The sequence below is a fragment of the Lynx rufus genome, unplaced genomic scaffold, assembly GCF_022079265.1.
Source record: "Lynx rufus isolate CCGP_SWC_20201006 ecotype Redwood Valley unplaced genomic scaffold, mLynRuf1.p SCAF_1, whole genome shotgun sequence".
NCBI lineage: Eukaryota > Metazoa > Chordata > Mammalia > Carnivora > Felidae > Lynx > Lynx rufus.
The window spans coordinates 223,897,581-223,922,172 of NW_025814823.1; the positions used below are offsets into that span (position 1 = coordinate 223,897,581).

General features: G+C 35.6%; 1 protein-coding gene across 2 annotated transcripts in view; it reads left to right on the forward strand.

Annotated features, from left to right (window-relative positions):
- CDH18 (cadherin 18) overlaps nucleotides 1–24,592 on the forward strand; it is a 343,377-nt gene that overhangs the window by 86,833 nt on the left and 231,952 nt on the right. For both annotated transcript variants that reach the window (XM_047074386.1, XM_047074393.1), the window contains exon 2: nucleotides 6,554–6,848. In XM_047074386.1, the coding sequence (XP_046930342.1) occupies nucleotides 6,554–6,848 (295 nt within the window). The remainder of the gene's footprint in view (nucleotides 1–6,553; nucleotides 6,849–24,592) is intronic.

The following is a 24,592-nucleotide window of genomic DNA, read 5'->3' on the forward strand; positions in this document are numbered from 1 at the left end:
TAGGTGATCCACTTCAGGAGGGGCCTTGTGGCAGCAGGAGGGAGTCAGATCCGCTGCCGGAGGTTTGGCTCCGCAGAAGCACAGAGTTGGGTGTTTGCCCGGAGCGAGCAATTTCCCTGGCTGGAACCGGTTCCCTTTGGGATTTTGGCTGGGGGATGGGCGGGGGAGATGGCGCTGGCGAGCGCCTTTGTTCCCCACCAAACTGAGCTCTGTCGTCCGGGGGCTCCGCAGCTCTCCCTCCCTTTGTCCTCCAGCCTTCCCGCTTTCCGAGCAGAGCTGTTAACTTATGACCTCCCAGATGCTAAGTCGCGCTTGCTGTCGGAACACAGTCCGTCAGGCCCCTCCGCTTTTGCCAGCCAGACTCAGGGACTCTGCTTGGCCGGGAGCCGCCCCTCCGCCCCGGCTCCCTCCCGCCAGTCCGTGGAGCACGCACCGCCTCGCGGCCCTTCCTACCCTCTTCCCTGGGCCTCTCGTCTGCGCTTGGGTCTGGCGACTCCGTTCTGCTAATCCTCTGGCGGTTTTCTGGGTTATTTAGGCAGGTGTAGGTGGAATCTAAGTGATCAGCAGGATGTGCGGTGAGCCCAGCGTCCTCCTATGCTGCCATCTTCCCTTCCCTCTCTCTCCTTTTTAAGTGGGGATCTTGTCACTTTCTAACACCATATGTATGTGTGTGTATATATATATATATAAAATGTTTTCTGCTTACTGTGTATTTCTCCCCGCTGGTACTAATGTAAGCTTTCCCAGGGTATGAATCTCCACGTTAGTGATGTATTTAACTACTGAGTACCAGGACTGGAACATAGCAGATGCTCCAAAAACATTTGTTGGATATATACTTCTAATAGTGATTGCAAGATTAAATTATAATCTTACATTTTATTGTCAGATACATTTTCTAAATGTTTGAAGCCATTCCCATTTCAATTTTCCTTCCCTCCCCTTTCTCTATGCATCTACTGCTTTCTGATTTGAACAAAGGGCTAAAATGAACAGTAATGACAGAGTTTTAATGGGGATGAAATGACAACCCCTGTGAATATGTGGATAGTGGTTTGGACCAGTATTTGGGGCCAGAATTGTACTAATGTTAGTACACTCTGAGATTTTTTTTTTTTCTTTAAAACCAGCTTCCAGGGCCATCTCTTTCTCAGCTAGACCCTAATTGGCAGATGAAAGAACAGAGATTAACTCTGATATCAGAGAATAGGTCCTCCTGTGCCTTATATATCTCATTCCAACTTTAATCGATTGGCTCGTTTTTGAGGGTTTCCAACACTTAAAAGTGAAATTCTTAACCACTGACTTACCTCCTGCAGTGCCCCAATATTTGGCACACCCAGATGGGGCTCTCTAGAGGATATCTGAAGGATATGGAATTATAGCAACTCAGACTTCAGAGATATCTTATATTTTTTTTTTTATCTTGTACGTTAATACCCTTAATCTGGGGTTCAGGGGATATAATAAACACGTGCTGCTTCCTGTTCTTTTCCATCTTCCTCCTCGTTCATTAGTTTCCTTCTCTGAGAATACTGATTAAGAAGTTAAAAGTGAAAAACTGAAATTCAACAGGAGGCTTTTACATGTTGGCAAAGAGCTCTGATGTTTATAGTTCAACAACCACACCTATTTCCTTACTCTCACCTAACTTCTTAACCTTTTAATTAATTGACATTAGATATGTGGTTGAACAGAGTACTTCATCACTATTTCTAATGTAACTTTTTTGCATATTAATTGATGCATAATTAAAACTGATGGTTCTGTATTTTTCTTGCACAAGATAGATATGTTAGTTACCAAGAGACTAATATGATTTGAAATGTTTTTTCCTCTGTACGTCAATTATTTATTAACAGTTCAATTGAATTTTGTTTCATCTACTTATTGTTTGAAATATAACACGTTGTGGAATAAAGGGTGCATAATAAATTTTAATAATATGTATTTCATGTGATCCTTATATTGCATCATTTTATGTGTTGGAAAAATAATCATAGTGGGATTACTATGCAATGTTTACTGCTGGCTTCCCCTGGAATGCTGTAAATATAAGTTTCCTACTCATAAAAAAATTACATAAAATATGTAGTTCAAAATATTATCGTTTTAAGTCAGTGACCTATCTTTTTAACGTGGCTTGAAGTCTTCACTAAAAGCAACTTTTGAAATTAATTGCTCTGCCATCATCTTCTTAACCTTTTAAAGTTATTCTTCCCTAAGGGATAGAATATTATCTTAGTGAAGAACTCTGTAGTTGGAGTGATAGCTATAAATTTTTAGGTCCTGATCCGAATGTGGTCCAGGGTGAATAAATAGTTTTCCAGGGGGAACTCATGTGAGTCATATTAGCTTTCCAAGTGCCATAGGTTACTACTTAACATAAGAAAGAGACAATTTATTAAAGTCATGCCAGAGAAGTGGTCATTTTGCTTTACTTGAGTGGTTTCATTTTCTTTCTTCATTCTCCTCCCTTTTTCTGTTTTCTAAAGAGTAGTTCATTAACCCTACTTTATTATGTGATCACATACGCGAGCATTGTCCCTTCTTGCTTTAGAAAAATATTGTTAACATCTGTCCTTCAGCATAAAATATATCACTCACTTTGCAAAATCTCATGACTCGGAAAGTATACTCCTACCACTGTGTGTTATAAAACCCTGCCACTGTTTTCTCTGTGTTATTTCCAAACTGTCTGCCAAAAAGAGTTCAATACTGATGACTAACATCAACTTTGTCTCCCAAATATTTTTACATGTCAATGTACAATATGATGAAAATCTCTCTTAAATAGCATAAGAGCTAGCTCATCTTACAACATCATATTTTGCTGTTGCTAAGTCAGCTCCATGTCTATATCCAGAGTATTTCTACTGCATGTGCCCTACTTCCGCTTCTTTCCTTTGATGCTTTATTGTTGCCCACACTCAGAGACAACACATCTCTCCCTTGGTTATCCATATTACTTGATTGTCTGCATCAAAGAGCTTCCTGTCCCTATTTTAAGATTACCCCCACTACTACCACCATTCCTGCTCAGCCATTTCATTCATTCATTCATTCATTCACTCACTGATGCATCATCTGTTGCCTTAAAAAAACGAATATAAAACATGCTTTTCCAGATATTAAAGCTCACTTATTAAGCTGATTTTTCTCTATAGCTGGTTTTTCTCTAAGGCTCCATCTCTGTTACAAAGGATGTATTCCAACCAAACTGAACATTTGGAAATGGGTATACGATAGATGAGGGGTCATCCTGAGAGTGGGTTACTTTGTTGTTTCACAAATGTTGATCATCCTAATCATATAAGCTATTAATTTGCCTAAATGCTATTGTAGTAGCTTCCCATCAGTGTTAACATAAAAACTAGTCATTCCAAGATTCAGCTAGGCCCGCTGAGAGATTTAAATACTCCATTATTGAAATGATTATCTGCATTATTTAAACACTCAAGATAAGCATTGTCAACGCCTTATAAAATTCAAATACATGGTTGCAACATTTTAATGTAACTTCTACCATGTTATCAAATATTATAAATACTGCTAAATTACAATTCACTGATTTTATTGCACGTCTATTTTCTTTTTTTTTTTAATTTTTTTTTTCAACGTTTATTTATTTTTGGGACAGAGAGAGACAGAGCATGAACGGGGGAGGGGCAGAGAGAGAGGGAGACACAGAATCGGAAACAGGCTCCAGGCTCTGAGCCATCAGCCCAGAGCCCGACGCGGGGCTTGAACTCACAGACCGCGAGATCGTGACCTGGCTGAAGTCGGACGCTTAACCGACTGTGCCACCCAGGCGCCCCTGCACGTCTATTTTCAAGTCAGACATAACTTCTGAAATATTTAGGCTAAGTTGTTTGTTAAATATAAACACTTTATGTGGAACCAGATTCAAGTCTTAAAATCTAAAGACATAAAATTACTGACATTTTCTCTCTTATCTGAATTGCTTACCACAACCTACATAAAGCATAGAGTGTGTTATATTTTTCATAGTGCTTTAAGTTGACAACTTTACTATTTCTTTTATATACTTTCATTGCAAGTCTACATATATAAGGCCATTCTTTAAATATGACCAACTTTTGGGGCGCCTGGGTGGCGCAGTCGGTTAAGCGTCCGACTTCAGCCAGGTCACGATCTCGTGGTCCGGGAGTTCGAGCCCCGCGTCAGGCTCTGGGCTGATGGCTCAGAGCCTGGAGCCTGTTTCCGATTCTGTGTCTCCCTCTCTCTCTGCCCCTCCCCTGTTCATGCTCTGTCTCTCTCTGTCCCAAAAATAAATAAACGTTGAAAAAAAAAATTTAAATATGACCAACTTTTGTAATACAAACTTTAACACAACATAAAATAATATCAAAATAACCTAAGAACATAGAAGAATATAAAAATATATCCTGATGATAAAAGTCAATCATCACCATCGCTGTCTTTCTGAAATTAGATGGTAGAACTACAAGACATTTCCCCAAAAGGGTTTTAATTTCATTATATAGACTTGTAATTAATGTATAGTATAACAATAGCTAATAAGACTGTCTAATGTTTCACTTCATAACAAGAGAGTTTGAGAAAAGGTTTTAAAACCATTTGTTTAAATGAATTTGTTGCTCTGTTTGGGTCACGGATTAAAGCAAAGTTGGAGACTGAAACAGGCCACTCTGTTAATATTTTGCAGGTGTATCTGCTTCAGAAATGATAATTTTTTTCTTCTAGATGCTAAAAAGAAATGGCAAGAAACCAAAAGAAATGACTAAATACATTTCCATCCATGCATGCAATTGTCTCCACACAACTCATGCTGCATTCTTCTTTTAGCTGTTAATTTACTAATGAAGTGTGAATCTTTGAAAGCTGTGTTTTTCATACATTGCTAATGCATTTTTATTCGTCTTTATAAAAGCTCCAAAAAATCAGTTTTGAAAAGATAACGATTTGTGGAATCTTGCTAGGTGATTCCCATCAGAATTTGTCCCTGTTTACACCTTATGTGTTTTCAAGAAAGATATAAGATTATTTGGGATATACTACAATTTATATTCAGTTGCCTTCATTTTACCATGGAATAGTCCTTTTGTCATAGTTTATTATATTTTTCTATATTTTCTCTTTTTGAAAACATCTTCTAAGGGTTCAGAGACTTTAAAATAATTCTTGAAAATTTTCTCTTTATTATGGTAAAAAATCCAAAACTTAGGCGAACAAGGTTATATTTTTTCAATGTTTCCAAGTGTCACAATTGAGCAAAAGGTGAGTAGTTGAGGTTAGGTTACCAGAAAGATGTCATATGAAGGATAACTTCAGATCTCTCAAGACAAACAATTCTTCAAATAGATGTGTGAGCTTTAAGAAAAATTGTGGGTATTTCTAGCTAGAAATATAACAATGGCACGTATGCAAAGATGGCAGAAGTTACAATAGATTAAGAAGTATGAATCACATGCAGGTTAAAAGCATTTCCTGATGCTTAAATGACAAAAAAGTGGTTTATAATTATCTTAATATGTATTACCTTTCTTATTAAATACTTCTTCGCTAGTGAAATGTTCCTTTTGTAATATCTATTAGTATAATATTCCACTTTTATTTTAATAAATGAGAATTCATTAGTGTATTTCTATTAGTTAAAAATTAGGACCATGTGTTGATTAAATCAAGCACTCCTATTTAAATTTTGAGTTAGGGGCGCCTGGGTGGCGCAGTCGGTTAAGCGTCCGACTTCAGCCAGGTCACGATCTCGCGGTCCGTGAGTTCGAGCCCCGCGTCAGGCTCTGGGCTGATGGCTCAGAGCCTGGAACCTGTTTCCGATTCTGTGTCTCCCTCTCTCTCTGCCCCTCCCCCGTTCATGCTCTGTCTCTCTCTGTCCCAAAAATAAATAAACGTTGAAAAAAAAAATTAAAAAAAAAATAAATTTTGAGTTAAAGTTTTATAATAATAATAAAAAAATATTCTGTGTTTTCTTTCATTCTAAATCTGAACAATTAATCTGGAATATATGTATTTTTATTTTTTCACATTATAATATTAATTTCTCTGTAACAAATAAGTGCCTCTTTTGTGGAAGTTTTTAATAATTTGAACTTCATCCTGCCATATATTCTTTTTTTCTTTTTTTTAAATTTTATGTTTGAAATAAAATTCCAAACATTTAATATAAAAAGACATTATTCCTGGAAGTATTTCGGGCAACAGTGATTTCCTGGTAATTTCTTTATCCAATTCTATTCTGTGTAGGTAATGCAGTGGTGATTTACTAGATGACATCAAGGGTTATTGCTTTTTTATTTAATTACTATTGCTTATTAATTTCTCTTAAATTGATTATTGGATTTCTTAGATAGATCATGATAAAAGATATCTATATCAATACCAAGTAGAGAAAAACTGCAGAAAAGGAAATGATTATAGCACCATATGGTAGACTGTGAAGGTAAGAAAAGTTATAACCAAACTAAGTTCAAAATTATAGATAATTTTCAGATAACACGACGTGAGGCTGGAATATAATTTCACGCTAAAGTATTTCATTTTTATTTGACAGTTGCACTCCAATTCTGACAAAGGCGATGGGTCTGTCAAGTACATCCTTACTGGAGAAGGTGCCGGAACTATATTTATCATCGATGACACCACCGGTGACATCCACTCAACGAAAAGCCTAGACAGAGAGCAGAAGACCCACTATGTGCTTCACGCCCAGGCTATCGACCGACGAACAAACAAGCCTCTTGAGCCTGAATCCGAGTTCATAATCAAAGTACAAGACATCAATGACAACGCTCCAAAGTTCACAGATGGACCATACATCGTTACTGTGCCTGAAATGTCAGATATGGGTAAGAAAAAGCATTATTCACTTTAGCAGTTAATATAGTTTTGAGAATCCAAATGATCATCTTTTGATAACCAGTTTTCAACTTTGTGTGTGTGTTTGTGCGTGGAGAAATCCGAAGAAATTTCGAAACGTCTTAATACTTACACGTGGCCTAAAATATTAAAGGATATTGGGTCTAGATGGTATGTTATTTATTAAAATAATTTCTGAATGCTAAAGTAGAGGTAATGCTTAGGTATCAAGAAAACATCATTAACGGGGAGACATCGGCAATTCTTGCTTAATTGACAGGGTTTTTTAGCCATGTAAATTCTTTATTTATATTGCTGCAGAGATATCAACATACTCAAGGTGACAATTTGCATAAATAAAAATAGACACTGTAATGTTTGAGATATTTTACTACATGTCTTTTAAGATTGCGGTTTATGGGGGGTGGAAGGGAGGGGAGGGTGGGTGATGGGTATTGAGGAGGGCACCTTTTGGGATGAGCACTGGGTGTTGTATGGAAACCAATTTGACAATAAACTTCATATATTGAAAAAAAAAAGGAAATATAAAAAAAAGATTGCAGTTTATGACCCAATTATAACAGCATTAAAAATGTAAGTAATAGCTACATTATTCAATAAAACTTTTTAGATATCATAAGCATTTACAAAGCTTATTTATCTTAAAACGTAAAACAACCCTTAAAGGATTTTTTCCTTTTTGCCTCTGATGTAGCTAGCAGTTGATGTCAGACACTTAAATCTTAGTTGCCATCAAGTGTAGACTCAGTTGAATCCATAGAAGTTTTGATTAGGGGCGAAGAGGAAATTGGATAGTTTGAATGTTGACTGTGAGTTCTGCAGAAAATCTAAAATCGATCAGCCCAAAACAACCAGTTAGCTTCGCCAGGACTGGAGACTACAAGTCGTCAAAGCAGTTGTGGTAATGATCATTGAAACAGCATCAAGGAGTATTTATTGAGCACTTACTATATGTCAGGCATTGCATGCCATGTGTAATAATTTCATGCTTGTATCATCATGGACAAGGGCGACATTGTGGTTCTCCTTTTACAGAGGATGAAATTGATACATAGAATTAAATAATTTGCCCAAGATCACATGGTTAGTAAGAAGTGAACCTAGAAAATATTTCTAAGCCAGACAGAGGTTCAGCTCTTAAGTTCCCAATTTTTTAAATATAGTTACAAATTTAAAACCTGGTTTAAGCTATTTATGGAATAATTATAAGAAAAATAGTGGATGTTCCAGAATCTGTACAGCTTATTGAGCCAGGGGTGGGGGTCTCCTTCTTGCCATATGGGGATAGATTTGATGTTATTTTGTTTTTGTTTAAAGGATTGGGTTCAGGGATGGCTACATACCATAAGGAGGAAAATTCATCCTAAATTGCCTGAGTAAGGGAATAGACATTTATTTATGCTAGAAATCTAATCTTTAGGGAGTCCAACGAGAATATGCTTTTGAAAAAAAATTCCCTAACACCTCCAAAATATGTACATTAGATATATATATAGTGTGAATAAAGACAACGGACAGTTTCCAGGTAGATATGTGTGCCAAAAGTTGAAAAATCTTTGTGACACAGATGGCTGGAGAGTGAAGCAAATGCAAGTGTCAAGACATGGAAAGTAACCCCATTAACTGAGCTAAAGAGTGGGGCTCAGGTGGAGGACCAGATGTACTCGTGATGCTGACACAATCGAAATAGTGTGATTTTCTCCACACTTGAGGACAAGGTAAATGGGAAATAAATCAATGATTAAACTCTAAAAAACCTAAAACTTTGAATCCGCTAATGAAAACACAAGAACTAAAAAAAAAATAAATAAAGAAGTAGACGAAGGACTTTTCAACGTAAGATAAGAATCCAATAACCAATAATCAAGAAGACATGAATTTAAATGAATAAGCATTTGAAAATATAGCCATCAAATAATAAAACTAATCCGAATCAAAAGAAAAATGAACTGAAATACTTAAAAACCTTCGTGGCGGACAGAGGACTATTTTGTATTACATAAGATGTTTTTAATAACAAAAAATTCATTAGAACCAAATAAGAAAATGGGGAAATCCCATTAGCAAGAGATTCACAAGAAAAAGAAACGTGTTAATTATCCACAGAAAAAAACTCAAATTTCACTAGTAATTTAAGAAACCACAAAGGAGGAGAAGAAACCAATGTTCACCTACCAAAGTATGCAAGTCTGATAATTCACAAAGTTGTTAAAGTTGCAGAACTGTTAGCAGAAAGGTGAATTCCCATAGTTTGTTTTTTGTTGTTTTGTTTTGTTTTGTTTTGTTTTGTTTTGGATGGCAATTTAACAATATCTTTCAACATTTTAAGGAGAACATATCCATTTGTTGGACAATCTCTATTATAGAGAACTATTTTATGGATGTGTTCACATGGTTATACAAAGATATATGTGAAAGGATGCCCATTATGGTATTATTCATAATAATACACTTAAGGTCCACTAATAAGGAAGTTTTCAAATCAATGACTCTTCAAACATATACAGATTTCTTATGTAGCCTTAAAATGAATGAATTTTCATGTATATACATGCTGAAGATCTGTATTGTTTTAGTGAGAAAAAAAGTTTTCAGAAAGGCATGTGGAATAAGCTACAGTTTATTCTAGAAAATAAGGATGTGTTGTGTAGTATATGGGCACATAGGGCATATCTGAAAGAAACCCACATAGTGGTGAGGGTGATTACTTCTAAAAACGGGTTGTGGGCTTTATTTGCTATGAGAGTAATGCATTCTTCTTTATTAGAAACTACATATACATATAGATGTTATTTATAAAGTGATAATAAAAACTGAAATGCAGGCTTGTGATAAAAACATTTATGTTTAAAAACATTTATGGTGCCTGATAAAATCATTGTTTTTATCATATACTCATTACTTAATTTGTGGATCATCCTGTCATAAGAAAAAAAAATCTACTGTTTTGTATCTCTTTAATTCTTGAGAGAGAGAGAGAGAGAGAGGAAAGAAAGGCATTTTATGTGCTAAGAACTGAATGTGGCTAGTAATAAAATGTTAAAAAAAATGGAAGGAAGGAAGGAAGGAAGGAAGGAAGGAAGGAAGGAAGGAAGGCAGGAAGGAAGGCAGGAAGGCAGGAAGGAAGGAAGGAAGGAGAAACAAGTCCTTAAATTTGAACAGGCTACAGACATATAAACATAAAATTTAAATATAGTGCTTGATTAGCAAAAATATTAGGGAACCATAAAGTGGAAAGTCCAGCTTGCAAACTTAGAGAAGACATCCTCAAATAATTTTACATAGTGTGCATGGGTTTGTAAATAGACAAGGAAAAAATTAAAAGGGCATTACACATAGAAGACACAATAATGCAAAATACTCTTGACTCTTATCTTCCCTATGGGTTTATGGTCTACTTAGGGTTGTATGTGCACGTGCGTGAGTGTGTGTGTATGTTGTTAAGGGGGAAATTAACAGGATTGTCGTACAAATGATGAATTCCTTTCACAGTGCAGCAGACTATGCTATGAGAATATAGAGAAGGCAGCACAAGAGACGTCCTGAGTGTGCAAGTATTTATCAGATTACTGTTTCTTGTACATCTGTAGCACTAAGGGATGGTCAGGGAGCCCTCTAACTATGCTGTGTGCTATGTGACCACTGAGCAAAGCATAATGTAGTTGCATGATTCTTGTCAGTGAGTAATAATCAGCAGACAAAGTCTACGGCATTCTGAGTGGTTTCATAAAGAAATATAAAAAACAAACTAGAGTGGTTGTCAATGCATGTTTTTCAATGTAATGTTTTTCTTTACCTCTTTGGTTTATATTGTTGAGTTTCAGCTATTATCTAGGGAATCATCTCTCTCTACATCAGAGTTTTTCAACCTTGCCACTAATTGATGTATGAGACTGGATGATTCTTTGCTGTTCTGTGTATTGTAGGATATTCAGCGGCATCCCTGGCTTCCAAACTTTAGATGCTTAGTACCCTCCCTTCTGTTACCACCATATCACAGTGTCTTTAGACATTGCCAAATGCTCTCAAATCCCCCCTCTGGGGGGGTACTTTTTTAAAGCATTTCAAAATAGAAACATGAATTGGAGAATATGATATTTGTTAAATTTATAGTCACTTCCAAAGAGACTCTCATATGGTTACAATGTTCAGATCATATATTTTATGACCAAAAATGATTCTATCTGCTTAGGTCAACAATTTTCATGTTTTTTCCTTAAATGTTTATTTATTTATTTTGAGAGAGAGAGAGAGAGAGAGAGAGAGGAGAGAGCGAGAGAGAAAACACACACACACACACACACACACACACACACACACACACAAGCCAGGGAGGGGCAGAGAGAGGGAGAGAAAATCCCAAGCAGGCTCTGTGCTGACAGCAGAGAGCCTGATGAGGGGCTCAAACTCACGAACCCTGAGATCAGGAACTGAGACGAAATCAAGAGTCAGAGGCTTAACAGACTGAGCCACCCTGGAGCCCCAGCAATTTTCATGTTTAATATTAATTGCTATATTCAAATGCACAATATTGTGAAAATGAGGTATACCACTGAATAAAGTTAGGTCATCTGTGCTTATAGAAAAGAAGTATAACAGTGTGGCTCCTTGAGAGTCATTATGACTGTCATTTTTAAAAGAAAATCTACTTGTTGTGTTATAGCATTGATTTAGAAAAGGACCATTTGCGTTGTGATGAATTCCTTGTAAGCTACTGGCTATCATATTGCATTTTTTTTTTTACTTACCAAAAAATGTTATTAAGTAAAACAAAGTGAACATGGGTAGACAGAATAACATAATATTCTGGAGGGTAAAATGTAACTCAAACGGGTCCATGAAGACACTCGCACGCACTTTATCAATGTAAATGTACAATTACTTCACTTTTTTCTCTAATGTGCTGCACATTATCATGCCAGTGATGATTATTCTACTATTTTGTAGCAATTATTCTATAGAATAATTGTCTTCTTTGTCCTTTAAACAACTTTAAAGAAGTATTTCTTTAATTTAGATTTTCTGTAACTTTATTAAATGCCTACATTCTTCAGAACTGAGACCTAAGAGGATGAAATAAAAAAGTTAATACTGATTGTTGTGGCACAAAAAGGAAACTCACTATGAGATGAAATTATACCTGCCTTTGGAATCAGCAGTCTACTGCATGTGTGGCATTTTAGAAATGAAAGTAGGATAAATAGGATTGTGCTTGGAAACATCATTGCCATTCTCAGAAAGGCCACGATAAGGGTCTTAAGACATTTAGTGATGCTAAAATGGCATATTGTTATTAAAAAGCTGGTAAAGGTGTTTTGATTATATAACTTGATAAATCTCTTTAAAGAAATAATTAAAACTACAATTTTAAAATAATAATTTAAAACAATAATTTCATCTTTTCTATTTTTATAGATACATACCCAAATTTATGCAATTATAATTTTCCTTTCACTGAGAATCAGTAGGTTTTAGTACAAATTGTGATTGTTTTGCAGTCACTCTAAATTTTCAAAAGTAATTACTCTCTATCTAGAAAATTTTCAAGGAAAACCATACTATATCACAACGCAATTTTCCTGAAAGTAAATTTCACATCTTTTTTTTCCCACAAAAATTGTATAAATCTTTACCTCTACACTCTTCTGTGTACTGATGAAAAGATACCTATAAGTAAAACTCACCTAATAATATTTAAGATATTATAACACATTATAGAAATAATACATTTTAATTTCTGGAAGATAGAACACAATGTTTTATATTTTATTCAGATTATAAGTATGTAATTTATAAACCCTAACCTCAATGGAGCACAGATTCTTAGTTTGGCACATAGAGAAAAGATATGAAATTTACTGCATGACCCTTAAACTCCACAAGGTGCCGTGTCCTTGGAGATGTATTAAAACATCCTAATCTTTTTCATGTATTTGTTCCTCTACAATCTCTAACTCCCAGGCCTATTTCCATTTGCAGCTGTGTTCTTTGTTGCAGGACAACAAGAAGAGACACCAGCTGTGCTTACTTTATTGCACTGCTTGTTGGGGGACTGATTTAGTTCTGGCCAAACATCTTGGGAGCTTCACTCTGGATATCTTCCAGGATTCTAGTAGCCATTTTAAAATCATTACCCTGGGGCTTAACTTCAGAATGAGATAATTTCAGTGAAATGAGGCTGACACTGCTGTTCTACATGCTAAATTAAAAGTGCATATGAGGAGTCACATTGAACAACTAATGAAGTGGAAATTGGGAAGAAAATTCTAAGTTTCATAACTTTTTCCCCTCATAACTTTTCCCTTGTGTCAGTTAGCTTGTGTTTGGTAACAAATAAACCCACAACTTAGTGGCTCAAAACAGCATCCATTTTACAGTGATCTATGAGAAGGATATAAATTAAGAAAACAATCTCATTTACTATAGCATCAAAAAGACTAAAATACTAAGGAATGCATTTAAGAAGGTGAAAAATTTATATACTAATATCTGTAAAATATTAGTAAAATAAATTGGAGAGGACACAAATAAATGAAAAGGTATCCCATGTTCATGGATCAGAAGAATTAATATTGTTTAAGTGTCCATTCTGTCTAAAGTGATCTACAGATTCAATGCAATCCCTAGCAAAATGTCAGTGGCAGTTTTCACAAAAATATAATAAACAATACTAATATTTTTATGGAACCTGAAAAGATTCCCTGATAGCCAAAGCAATCTTGGAAAAGAACAAAGCTAGAGGCATCACACTTCCTGATTGCCAGCCATATTCCAAAGCTATAGTAATCAAAACAGTATAGTCTTGGCATAAAAGCAGACACTTAGATCAATGGAATAGGAAGAGAGCTGAGAAATATTCATGTAAATATGACCAATTATTGACAAAGGAACCAATAATATATAATGGGTAAATTTCTCCATTTACTCTTTATGAAAATAGACTAGACTTGGAATTCCCTTCTTAAAATTGATCCATTTATAATATAAAATACCTTGCTGGAATAATTTTTTCACCATAAATTGGACTCAAGTCACGAAACTTAAATCTTCACATCATGTTTTGAAAAATATATTTAGAGAGTGATTTTCTTGTGTATACCCCTCAGTGTAGGAAATTGAAATACAAAGCAAACCAATTAGAATTTTGACAATTCTAGATTCAACTTGTGTGCATGTAATGGTAAAAAGTATAATAGGTGTAATTTCCATAGTGGCCAATGGAAGATTTTGTTATATAAATTGACCTTGGAGCTTCACATGTCTCTTGGTGGAGATAATGCTTAAAAAAAAATAAATCAGCACAACTTAAATTTCTTCCTAAAAGTAATCTTAGAGCATCCTAGACTTATTATTTTGTCACCTACCACCTTGCCTTATAAATGACTTTAAACTTGTATGCTATTTTACTGGCCTCTTGGTTCTTTAACATATTATTTCTTTAATTTCTTTGTCATAAAACATTACAAACATAATGGGCAGTAAATAAACTATATATAAAATAAAAACAAACTGTGTGTGTGTGTATATATATATATATATATATAGAGAGAGAGAGAGAGAGAGGTGGGGAGTTATTATTCCATATGATATTTTCCCTGTATTGTTATCATTTATTCATGAATATAGTTTCCAATTAAAATCATTCTTATTTTTCACAGAAGTTCACTAGTATTTTACATAAATTCATCCTAATAATGACCAATTGTGTTGTTTCCTCCTCTCTTCCTCCCTTCCTCCCTTCCTTCCTCCCTTCCTTCCTCCCTTCCTTCCTCCCTTCCTTCCTCCCTCCCTTCCTCCCTTCCTTCCTTCCTTCCTTCCTTCCTTCCTTCCTTCCTTCCTTCCTTCCTTCCTTCCTTCCTACTGGAAGAATAGACCTAACCAAAAATCTCATACTAAATACTTTCCATTAGTTAATTATCACTGATAATTTTAATTAATGTATGCCCTTACCCCTATATTTTAACAAAAGCACGTGATTTGAAATCATTATAAAATTTTATAAATTAAAAAAAAAAAGATTTGTGTGTGAAATCAATGTATCAGGGCGTATGCTCTTGAAATCTCTTTCTCAAAACATACACGTGCAAAAAATGCAGCCTCAGGTTTAACTGAACTTGATTCCTAATTCTATTATGAATTTCGTATTTCTTTTTTGAGACACCATTTTGGGTGATTCATTTTTAAGGAATCATATACAGAGTGAAGGAACAGTGACCCAGGATAGAGTAAAGGCAGAGCAATCAGGTATGAATGTTCAGTGTTCAGGTGTAGAGAGAAGTGTCAGCCTGAGGTTTGGTAGGCCCTGCTCCTAGGTACAGAATAAATGCATAGCAATCAAATATATATAGAAGGAAGTGATCAGGAATTAGGTAAAAACACTGCAATCAGATATAACTAGGAGACAGAGTAATGAGGCATAGACAGAAGGCAGAGTGATCAGGTAGAGAGGTCACAGTGAGGAAGAAGAATGTTTGTGCCATTATGGATTCCTGCTGCCATCTATCAGATATCTTTGTACCCACTAGTTTTCAGTGATCAGTCAGTCCTTGATTGGCAGGGCTCCCTGCTGTCTCATTTGTAAGTCCTCTTGAGATCAACTGGGTTTCTCTTGGATACATTTCATTTCCCTCCTTAGTAAATGGGGAATATTATTCTTGCTCCCTTCTACCGGTAAGGAGAGAACTCAGAAGTTCAGGCTAGTCCCTTTTTTGCCTGCACAGGCCAAGTGGCCTCTTTCAATCTTCTGCTGCCGTGTCGCCTCGAAGCGCCTCTTCTGCAGAAGAGGGCACTAGTCTGAAAGCTGATCACAGCATTGCAAGTACATAGCAAGAAATAAGCACACACACAAACATAAGCAGATTTAATGGCTTCTGTTTTATTCAGCTGTGTGTGGCCATTTGTTATGTAGCGATAAAAAATACAACCAAGTAGAAAAGTCTAAGTATGCATGAAAGAGCTATGTAGAATGTCACGTGGTTATTGAAATTATATTTGTTTAGTTGGCATGGAAATATTCATGACGTATTATTAGGTGCAAAAGAAGCTGCAAGGTGTTCTCTTTGGTATATACATAATTACATTATAGACATTTGAATATACCAAGATAAAACTATGGAAAGACATACAATACGCTATTAAGATTGCTTTTCTGAAGGGAAATGACACCGCATTTGTATTTATTTTTCTTACTAAGATCATGCTGTACTTCTCTGATTTAAAATACTCAGTTTATCACCGAGGCATAATTTAAACTGTTCTGTCTGATATATCTCCCCTTGGCATGTCAAAGAGGATATTCAAAAAAGAAACCATAAATATTTCAAAAAGAAACCATAACAACAAGATAGAGTAACAAAAATGAGTAAGAGATGCTGAAAATTCCTGGAGCGTTGAAAACATTGAAAATTGAATAGGGGAAAAGAGGTCAGATTTATAACCCTGAGGATTAAAGGTGAAAATTGTTCTACCCATGAAAGCCCTAGGAGATTCAAAAACACAGAACGACCTGGGGAAGTCACACAGGCAACTTAATAAATTAAAGCTTTTATAACAAGAAAGACTTTTTTCAATCTCATCTGTGCATACAAAGAAAATGTGTTTCTATTCTATTGTAAAGCCGTTGATGATTTCCCCCTAAATACTTAGGGGTATTGGAACATGGGAATGAAGCAGAAAATAGCTTTCAGTGAACAAAAATTCCCTATCAGAGAGGCACAACAATAAAAAAAGAGTAAAAGAGATTTACCAGGGGGCAAATGTCACAATCCCTTCTGATGGAAGTCATTCTTCTCCTTTGGGGGACACAAAAGTCCTTGACCCACTGGGCACCCATCCAGCCACACTTATTTAGAGGTAGCATTCCTATTTTAAAGGGTAAGCATCAACTCAATTTCTGTTTTAACTTTAAAATTGTTCAGCTTTATTGAGTTATAGTTGACCAAAGGAATTTTATTTATTTAAGGTGTGCAACTTCATATTTTTGATGTATGTGTTCACCATGACAAGATCACCATGATCAAGCTGATTAACATATTCATCATCTCACTCAAGTCAACATTGCCTGCCTTCTTCCCTCCCTCCCTCTCCCCCTCCCTCCCTCCATTCCTCCCTCCATCCCTCTCTTCCTCCTTCCTCCCTCCCTCCCTTCTTTCTTCCTTCCTTCCTTCCTTCCTTCCTTCCTTCCTTCCTTCCTTCCTTCCTTCCTTCTTTCCTTCTTTCCTGTGATGAGAATGAAAGATCCATGTTGTTAGAAAATTTCAAATATGCAATATAGTATTGTTAACTATATAGTCACCATGCTGTTTTCTAAATCTACAGAAACTATTCATCTTGAATAACTGATATTTTATACCATGTGACCACCATCTCCCCACTTCCCCTCACTCCATAGCCCCTGGAAACTATCATTCTACTATCTGCTTTGTGAGTTTGAGTATTTCAGATTCCACATTTCAGTAAGATAATATATCTGGCGTTGTGTGCCTGGCTTATTTCCCTTAGCATAATCACCTCCAGTTTTCCCTACGTTGTTGTAAATGGCAGGATTTCCTTCTTCCTTAAGGCTGAATAATCTTCCAATATATATTCCATATATTTTTGCTTGTTTCACATTTTCTTTAGTCATTTGTTTTTTTGATGGACATTTAGACATTGAAGTTGTTTCTATATCTTGCCTGTTGTAATTAATGCTGCAGTGACAGGAGAGTGAAAATATCTCTTTCACATATAGTGATTTCATTCACTTTGGATTTATTTACATACTCAGAAGTGGGATAACTGGATCATATGATAGTTCTTGTAAATTGTTGAGGAAACTTTATACTGTGTTTTTTTTAATATAATGGCTATACCGATTTACATTTCCACCAACAGTGTCCAGTGGTCCATTTTCTTCCCACCCCTGCCAACACTTATCTTTTATCTTTCTTATAATAGTCATTCTAACAGATGTGAAGTCATATCTCATTAAGCTTTTCATTTACGTTTCCTTGATGATTAGTGACATCGAACAGCAGTGTACCCATTAGCCATTTGTATTTCTTTTGAAAAACATCTATTTAGATCCTTTGCATTTTTTAAAGATTGGATTACTTGTTTTTTGTTTGTTTTTTGTTTGTTTGTTTTGTTATTGAGATGTATCAGTTTCTTTTAGATTTTCAATATTAAGTCCTTATTAAAAATAAAGTTTGCAAACATTTTCTCCTATTTCCAGGGTTGTCTTTTTACTGTTGACTGTTTTCTATGCTGTGCAGAAGCTTTTTACCTTGATGCAATTCCATTTGTCTATTTTTATTTTTTTTTTTCTGTGTTTTGGTGCCATATCCAGAAAATCATTGCCAAGACCAGTTTCAAGAAGTTATCTCTATGTTTTCTCCTACATTTCTCCTGTTTCTTTATTCCGTCTCTCTCTCCCTCTCCCTCCCTCTCTCTCTCTCTCTCTCTCTCTCTCTCTCTATATATATATATATATATATATATATATATGTATATATATGTCTGTTTTTATACTATTTTGATTATTGTGGCTTTGTAATATATTATGAAATCAAAGTGTGATGCCCCCATTTTCGTTCTTTTTGCTTATTTGTTTTGACTGTTAAGGGTCTTTTGTGTTTCCATATGAATTTAGAGGTTTTGATAAGGATTTTATTGAATCTGTGCACCACTTTGGGTGTTTGGGACATTCAAAAAATATTAATTCAACTCATTTTTAAACACAAAAGACAGGAGTTAAAATAAACAAATTGAATAATTATCCATTACAGAGAAACAAAGATAATTCAGATAAAATAGAATAATTTAAATTAAAAATCTAATTTTCTGACACTGAAATCTGAGATTTTACTGCATTCATTAAACAGGAGTAGACTGAAATGAAGAGTAAAGTTTTCAAGGAACAAAAAAAAATCGATTTCTAAAATCAGGGGTGCCTGGGGTGGCTTAGTCGATTAAGCATCCAAGTCTTGATTTCAGCTTGGCTCATGATCTTGTAGTTTGTGAGTTCAAGCCTCTTATCAGGCTCTGTGCTGACAGCATGGAGCCTCTTGAGATTCTCTCTCCCCCTCTCTCTCTGCCCCTCCATGTTCTCTCTTTCTCTCTCACTCAAAAAATAAATAAACTAAAAAAATTTAATAAGAAAATAATAAATAAAGTAAGATGCTGAAATTAAAACAAATAATAATCAGTGGCCTGAATGATGTGATGGTCATAGCTGAAGATTAAGTTGGTGATCTAGCAAATAAAGCCAGGGACATCTTACTTTGTGTAGTGCAAACAAGACAAAGTGGAAAAGCATATATGACATAGTAATAGACATGGATGATCAACTAGAAATATTTTTCTTCTGTTGTGGGAAAAAAGATATATACATATTTTAAGTTTATTTATTTATTTTGAGAGACAAGGGGGCGAAGGGGCAGAGAGAGAGAGAGAAAGAATGCCAAGCAGACTTCTTGCTGTCAGCACACATCCTGATGCAGGGCTAGATATCATGAGCAATGAGATCATGACCTGAGCGGAAATCAAGAGTCAGATGCTCAACCAACTGAGCCACCCAGGTGCCCCTCCCCCCGCACACACAAAGAACATATTGAACAAAAGAAAACCTGAGTTTTCAACTTGAAAAAATATAAATAAGCACCAAGCAGGAAAACTAATTAATTAACTAATTTGAGAACCCACATTCAAATTTCCTTGGATAATGAAATTTTAAAATGTAATGTAAAAAAGAGATAAGTTTTGGGGTACCTGGGTGGCTCAGTTGGTTGAGCATCTGACTTCAGCTCAGGGCATGACCTTGTGGTTCATGAGTTGGAGCCCCACATGGACTTACTGCTGTCAGTGAAGATCTGGATTCAGACCCTCTGTCCCCCTTGTCTCTGCCCCTCCCCAACTCGTGCTCTCTCAAAAAAAAAAAAAAAAAAAGAGAAATGTTTAAGGACAAATATTTCTCGAATTACAGTTTTCATGAGCAAAGATACAAATGAAAAAGACAATGGAAAACTGTATAAAAAGTCTTTCATTGCAGCATCATGATTATCAATAAAATATTAGAGAAAATAATTTTTCTGATATGAAAATACTTAGAAAATTTCAGACATGGAAAGACTAGGAAAAATCAACAACCATATCTACTGCCAAAGCATGAATATACTAGAAGTATTTATTATTAAGAACTTTAGCCAATTACTAAACTACACAGTATTTCTAGAAAGAAATACTAATTCTAGAAAGAATACTAATATAATATATTACTAATTATTAATTGATTAGTATTAATTAATCAAATGCTGTGAAAAAGCATTTGATCTTGATTCTGTTAACATTCTCGTTTTTGTGATAAAAGCTTAGAAATCTAGACATTTTCATTTCACATTATTCAAGTCACATTAATGGGTTTTGCAGAGAATAATTTTTGTGTCATCAAATAGTGCTTACTCTTGACTTTTGAAAATAATTTATGGACATAAGGTAAGACCAACAAAATGAGAATGCACAAAGGCTATTTACTCAGAGTTTGCTATAACAAGACAATTAACCACAATCACTCACTTGCATTTTTGCAGAGATTCCAAAGCAGGCCGAAGAGTTGGAAAGGTTTATAGTGAACCAAAGAGAAAGTTTTGAGTATGCCATGATTGGAGGGGTTGCCATAGAGAAACTGTAGGTGGGTGACCTAGAAGCAGAGCGTTGTATATGATTGGAAGGGGAGAAAGGTGTAGAGAAATTGCAAGTTATTGATTAAGTCCTGGCCATTTGGGGCTGGATGTTATTATTTGACTTCCTGGATTGTTGGTAAGGTGAATCATTTAACTTCCTAGACATATGACTTACGGAGAATAAGTAGCCTGGTTCCTGGGCTGGTTATTGTAGATAATGGGTTGCTTTCTTGGGCTGTTTGCTACAAACTGTGAGTCAGAGTTCTGTTTTAATTTACGGTCTCAACGTTGCCCATTTATATACAGTCTCTCAAATAAAACCTTAGAAAAAGCATAAAAGATGTAATATAATGTATACCATCAAAGAAAGCCATAGAAAATCATAAGTCATGATATACTATATACCACATAGACTTAAATCATGTAACTGACAAAAATTATGAGTGAAAAGGTGATAAATTATACATATTTTCTCCAAAATCATTAGGATCATACTATTTGCTACCTAAAATTATTGAAGTAAAATATAGGGATTTAATTAACCATTTTACCCATAGCAATAAAAGTAACAGTAACTAATTAAAAAATAACATTAAAATAGCATTACTTAATTTTAATTATTAATTAAAACTACTAATGTAGTAACTGGATAGCTCAGTTGGTTAACCATCTGACTTCAGCTCAGGTTATGATCTCACAGTTTGTGAGTTTGAGCACCACATCAGGCTCTGTGCTGACAACTGGGAGCCTAGAGCCTGGTTCAGATTCTGTCTCCCTTTCTCTCTGACCCTCCCCCAATTGTGTTCTCTCTCTCTCTCTCTCTCTCTCTCTCTGTCTCTCTCTCTCAAAAATAAATGAACAAAAAGTAAATAAATAAATAAATAAATAAATAAATAAATAAATAAAATTAATGATGTAATTAAATTGCATGATGAAAGAGGTGTTGGGAGGTAATTGTGATGCAATGAATCCATCATGTTTAATTATGGTATAGCAGTGAATAATTTTCAGTTGTGATACAATCAGAAAATTTTAAATTATAATGAAAGAACAAGCAGTAGGACAAAGAGTTGGTATACCCAAATGGTGGATCTGGTGAGAGTGAGCATAGGAGCTAAGAAGTAAAGAGGCTTCTAATTGTATATATGCACATTTTTTTTTCTAGTTTATTTTTGGGGGGGCTACTTTAAAAATATACAGATTAGGGGCACCTTGGTGGCTCAGTCAGATGAGCATCTGACTCTTGATTTGGGCTCGGGTCTTGATCCCAGGGTCATGGTATCAATCCCCACGTTGGGCTCTGCCCTGAGAGTGGAGCCTACTTTAAGGTTCTCTCTCTTTCCCTCTGTCCACTTTCCCTGCTTGTGCTCTCTCTCTCTAAAATTAAAAATATATATACATTTGCATATATGAATATTTAATATAATGAAAATTCACCTGAAATAATATTGCACTATTCAGAACAATGCTGAATTTAGTAAAAATTTTTATTTTTCAAATAGAATTTTCTCCACTGAAAATTAAAGCAATTTATAGATATAATTTCTAATGTTTGATAAGAAACTGATATTAAATCCACAGCAGTGCAATGAGCTTAATTAACACATCTGCTAAATTAAAGAAACGACTGGTGAACACTTTGAGAAATATTGAAGTTTTTAATTATGTGTGTATATATATATTAAATTTTCATGCATATATGAACATTTTCTCCACTTCAAAAAACAATTTTCTCTCAAAATCTCATAATTTTATTTTGCATAGAATAAACAACTCTCTGAAGTACGTATTTGTCAGATTCCCATATGTTGACTAATTTAACGTTCGAATGCAAAGAACACAGATTTTCATTTAAAAGTACTCACTGTATTAGAATTGAGTACAGAACCTAACCTTTGTATCTGGTCAAGTATAGTCGTTTCTCAGAAAAGCAATGCAAGGTAGCTGGGGAGAGACCCGTTAATACCGAATGTATCACACAGAGTTTAAGCAGGAAAACAAAATCCACTGTTAATTAGATCAAGAGCAGGAATCACATATGTGGAATAAGTTACAAAAATGAAAGAGGTAAAAAACCAACCAAGTTGCAGGTCATGAGGCAACCAGCGAAGGAGTCCTGTATCCCTAGGGCTAGAAGAGTAGTGTTACCTGACCCTAGGAGCTGGGCTTTGTTGCATGAATCCGGGGAAGAAGGGAGCTCAGAGGGGGCTGAAACCATTGCAGAAGCGCACACTGCCAGAGATACCACCCTAAGCAGAAAGAGGGAGGGAGGGTGGCGGGGAGGTAGACGGAACGGAAATAGGCACACCTTTCCTTCTGCATTGCAGTTTTCCTCTAGTCCCCACCTTTGTTTAGGTGGTAAGGAAGATTCTAGAAAGGCACAGCAGTATTGTCAGTACCTGGAGATTACTTCTGCTAAGTAGTCCAGACACATCTTTATGTTACAAGATGTCTTTATTGAATTGGCCTTTCACCATGTAGGCAGAGGGTAGAAATTTAATGCTACCTCTCCCCCAAATAGATGCAGTTGGATGGCCATTACATACCACCAAGGAAACACACACACACACACACACACACACACATACACGCACACACACACACACACACACACACACACACACACACAAAGGTGAAGACACTGTAACTGTTGAACTGAATGGAACTGTTAAACTCCATCATGACTGGTTGGAGAAATACATGGTAGGGGAAAGAATGTCACATATCAACACAGATAAGACCAGGCTTGAATTCCGCCTTTTCTAAATGTCAGCTACACATTTAGACCTCAATGCCCTCATCTGTAAAATGGCATTAAATGTAATTTTCTCAGTAGATTGATCTAATTATTCGATTAAATGACAGAGGGATACCTGGGTGGCTCAGTGGGTCAAGCGTCCGACTTCGGCTCAGATCATGATCTCACAGTTTGTGGGTTTGAGCCCCGCATCGGGCTCTGTGCTAACAACTCAGAGCCTGGAGCCTGCTTCAGATTCTGTGTTACCTCTCTCTCTGCCCCTCCCCTGCTCACACTCTGTGTCTCTCTCAGAAATAAAGAAACCTAAAAAAATAAATTAAATGTCATAGAGCAGAGTGTTTTTCATATAATTGGTACTAAATTCATGTTATTTCCTGAATTATTATTCTTTTTCTTTTTAAGGAATATACAATAAAATTTACTTGAATAATGTGAAATTTCACATTATGCAGTTCCATAAAAGGGATCTAACTGAAAGTACACAGAACTTATGATGGCCATGATTTAAAATACACAGTTACAGGGTTACCTGTGTAGCTCAGTCTATTAAGCATCTAACTCTTGATTTCAGCTCAGGTCATGATCTCACTGTTTTGGGTTTGAGCCCTGTGTCAGGCTTTGAGCTGACAGCACGGAGCCTGCTTCAGATTCTGTCTCCCCCGCTCTCTCTGCCCCTCCTGTACTCATACTCCTCTTCCTTCTCTTCCCCCCTCTCTCTCAAAAATAAATATATAAACTTTTTAAAAATAAAAAAAAAATAATACACAGTTACAATAGTGATTTTTGTTTTGGTACCAGATGTTTCAGAAGTGTTCTTGCAGAAGGATTTTTTAAAAATCCAATGACTCCTGGGTGAATACTCAAAGCTTTATCAAATTACACAATGGCTGGAATCCTGTGTTATTGCTCTGTTGGTGAAATTACAGTCCTCCTGTGTAGAATGAAATTTTAGTTGTATCTTGATGACTATTGCTTTTTCACACTCCCTGGAAAAATCTTCTGAGAATTAAGCCCTAAGAGATTCCTTCAGAGAGATTCTCTGCCTACATAAATCCTTAGCTTATTTTTACTCAGAGTTCTTGCTCAACATTGATTCACTTGATATTTTAACAGAGCTGTGAACCCTGACAAATCATGCATAACGATTTGCAATCTCAGAGAATATTTGCTTGTATTAAAATGCCTTATTAAATATTTCAGATTGGTCTTTAGAGACTTTCAAAAAGTCCACTCTTTCTGCTTCTCCATTGATATGTAACTTTCTAAAATGTGTGCTATTTATAAGGCTATAGTACAA